The sequence below is a fragment of the Phyllostomus discolor genome, chromosome 2 (assembly GCF_004126475.2).
Source record: "Phyllostomus discolor isolate MPI-MPIP mPhyDis1 chromosome 2, mPhyDis1.pri.v3, whole genome shotgun sequence".
NCBI lineage: Eukaryota > Metazoa > Chordata > Mammalia > Chiroptera > Phyllostomidae > Phyllostomus > Phyllostomus discolor.
Genome location: NC_040904.2, coordinates 161655140 through 161657920, shown reverse-complemented (window position 1 = coordinate 161657920; position 2781 = coordinate 161655140). Strand labels below are relative to the sequence as shown.

General features: G+C 38.8%; 1 protein-coding gene across 1 annotated transcript; it reads left to right on the top strand.

Moving 5' to 3' along the window:
- Positions 1–796: 796 nt before the first annotated feature.
- On the top strand, positions 797–1907 carry LOC114513446 (olfactory receptor 6C2-like). Its single transcript, XM_028532759.2, has one exon. The coding sequence runs from the start codon at positions 797–799 to the stop codon at positions 1733–1735; it is 939 nt and encodes a 312-aa protein (XP_028388560.1). The 3' UTR covers positions 1736–1907.
- Positions 1908–2781: the final 874 nt, after the last annotated feature.

Genomic DNA, 2781 nt, shown 5'->3' with positions numbered 1-2781 from the left:
ATTCCTGGCAGAGAGAAACCCTGCCACTTTTCACAGCTGGATGTTATCTGGGTACTTTTGGGGCTCTGGTGGTATAGACTGGGGAGCCCAGCTTGGGGTTTACATCCCACATTTCTCAATGGGACCCTCTGGCTGCTGAAATATTCCTGTGGCACTTCAGCTGCCACCCATGGAGCCCAGCCAACACTCTCACATCTCCTCCTCACTCCATACCAGTCATGTTGAGGTGAGGCTGTTTCCTCTCTCTGTCCATGGTTGTAAGGCTTGTCTCTCACTATTATTCAGGTGTTTATTCCAGATGACTTCTCTACAATTTAATTATAATTCCAGATTGGTCCTCAGAGAAGGTTAGTGAAGCCTCCACTCATTTCTCCACCATCTTGGATCTCTCTGAGGTATTAATGTCTTGACATGACAAAGCATGCAGATTTGATCACATAGTTTTTCTGTTTACAACAGATAATGTAAAATACCTTCATTACTTTGGGCTTGTTCATCAAAAAAATCCCTCTACTGTTGATTTAATACTAAACAATATAATAACAAGAATCTTTAATAAGATCCTTCTGGCTGGTATGTGGTGTAATGCTCAGTAGCACTACACCATTACTACCAGTAGCATAAGTCTGGTAGCATTACTGGTTCATTATCAACTATCACTCCAACAGCATTCTTAATTACCAGGTAACAAGTGAAATGAAATCTTGGCTTAGCTAACGCTTTTACCTACTCCATTCTGACAGTCTATTTCTCTCTTATTTTTATGCACAGGACAGGCAATAGTCAGGAATCAGTGATGAAAAATTACACAGCAATAACTACATTCATCCTGCTGGGACTAACAGATGACCCATATCTACAGATTCTGCTTTTTATCTTTTTGTTTCTAGCCTACTTACTTAGCATTGCTGGGAATCTGACCATCATCACTCTCACCTTGGTGGATTCTCAGCTTAAAACACCCATGTATTTTTTCCTCCGAAATTTCTCCATCTTGGAAGTTTCCTTTACAACTGTCTGCATTCCCAGATTCCTCTACACAATGGCATCTGGGGACAACACTGTTACCTACAATGCATGTGCCACTCAATTATTCTTTGTTGTTGTCCTAGGTGTGGCTGAGTTTTTTCTCCTGACGGCCATGTCCTATGACCGTTACGTGGCCATCTGCAAACCCCTGCATTACATGACCATCATGAACAACAGAGTCTGTATCAAGCTCCTTATTGGCTGTTACATGCTTGCTCTAATCATCGTCATCCCACCATTCAGCATGGGCTTTCAGTTTGAGTTTTGTGACTCCAATGTCATAGATCACTTTGGATGTGATGCTGCTCCCATTCTAAAGATTACCTGCTCAGACACAAAGTTTATAGAGCAGTTTGTCTTGGTCCTCGCTGTGTTGACACTCATTTTCACTTTGGTGTGTGTAATTATGTCCTACACATATATCATCAGGACCATTCTCAGATTCCCTTCTGCCCAGCAAAGGAAAAAGGCTTTTTCTACATGTTCTTCCCATATCATTGTGGTTTCAATCACTTATGGAAGTTGCATCTTTATCTATATTAAACCATCTGCAAAAGAAGGAGTAGCTATTAATAAGATGGTGTCAGTGCTGACCACCTCAGTTGCCCCAGTAATGAATCCCTTTATTTATACTCTAAGGAACAAGCAGGTGGTACAAGCTTTCAAAGACATACTCAAAAGGGCTGTGTCTGTCTCAAACAACTAAAGGACTGCTGAATGGCAAATTACAAAAGAATTCCCTATTTCCATTTTTTTCCCTAACTATATACTAGTTGTGGTTTTCTACATCACAACCCCATTCCGTTACACCTACTTCCCACAATTGATATGTGTATTGGTATTTTTAGCTTTATTCCCAGAAATATATGAGAATAAATCTGCAGCAAACATTTATAACAATATATCTAGTATTACTTACAGAACCAAGAAATGTAGACAGCATTAATTTGCGATCATACAGTGCTCAGCTGCTTCTCTTCCTATGACTGATATGCCCTGATTTAGCCCCAAATTTCCCAGGAACAATAGTGATGATGATTTATGTCTACAGAAATGACCATGTTATCACTCTGTCTGATAAAACTCGTTATTCTCTTCTTCCCAGTTTTCAGGAGATATAAAAATAGACAAATTTTCCTCTAAGAAGGCTCCCAAACTCTTTTATGGGGCCACTATTATCCTCACCCCAAAACCAGCTAAAGACACAACAAAGAAAGAAAATTACTGGCCATTATCTCTGATGAACATAGATACTAAAATTCTCCACAAAATACTAGCAAACTGAATTCAACAATACATTAAAAATATATTGATACACCATTGTAATGTAATGATACACCATTATCAAGTGGGATTTTTTCCAGGGACACAAGGTGGTACAATATTCTCAAATCAATAAATGTGACTCACCACATAAACAAAATGAAAGACAAAATTCACATGATCACATCAATTAATGCTGAAAAAAACATTTGACAAAATACAGCACCCATTTTAGATCAAAATCACTCAACAAAGTAGCAATAGAGGCAGCATACCTCAACTTAATAAAGACCATACACACACACAAAAAAAACTACTGCCAACATCATACAATGGGCAAAAACTAAAAGTGTTTCCCTAAAGGTCAGTAACAAGACAGGGGTGTCTGCTTTCACCACTCTTTTTTAACATAGTACTGAAGGTCCTTGACACAGCAATCAGAGAAGAAGAAACAAAAGGCATTCAAAATGGAAAGGCAGAAGTAAAACT

Excerpts from the sequence above, each read along its gene's own strand:
- LOC114513446 (XM_028532759.2), top strand. The coding sequence starts at position 797 with ATGAAAAATTACACAGCAATAACTACATTCATCCTGCTGGGACTAACA.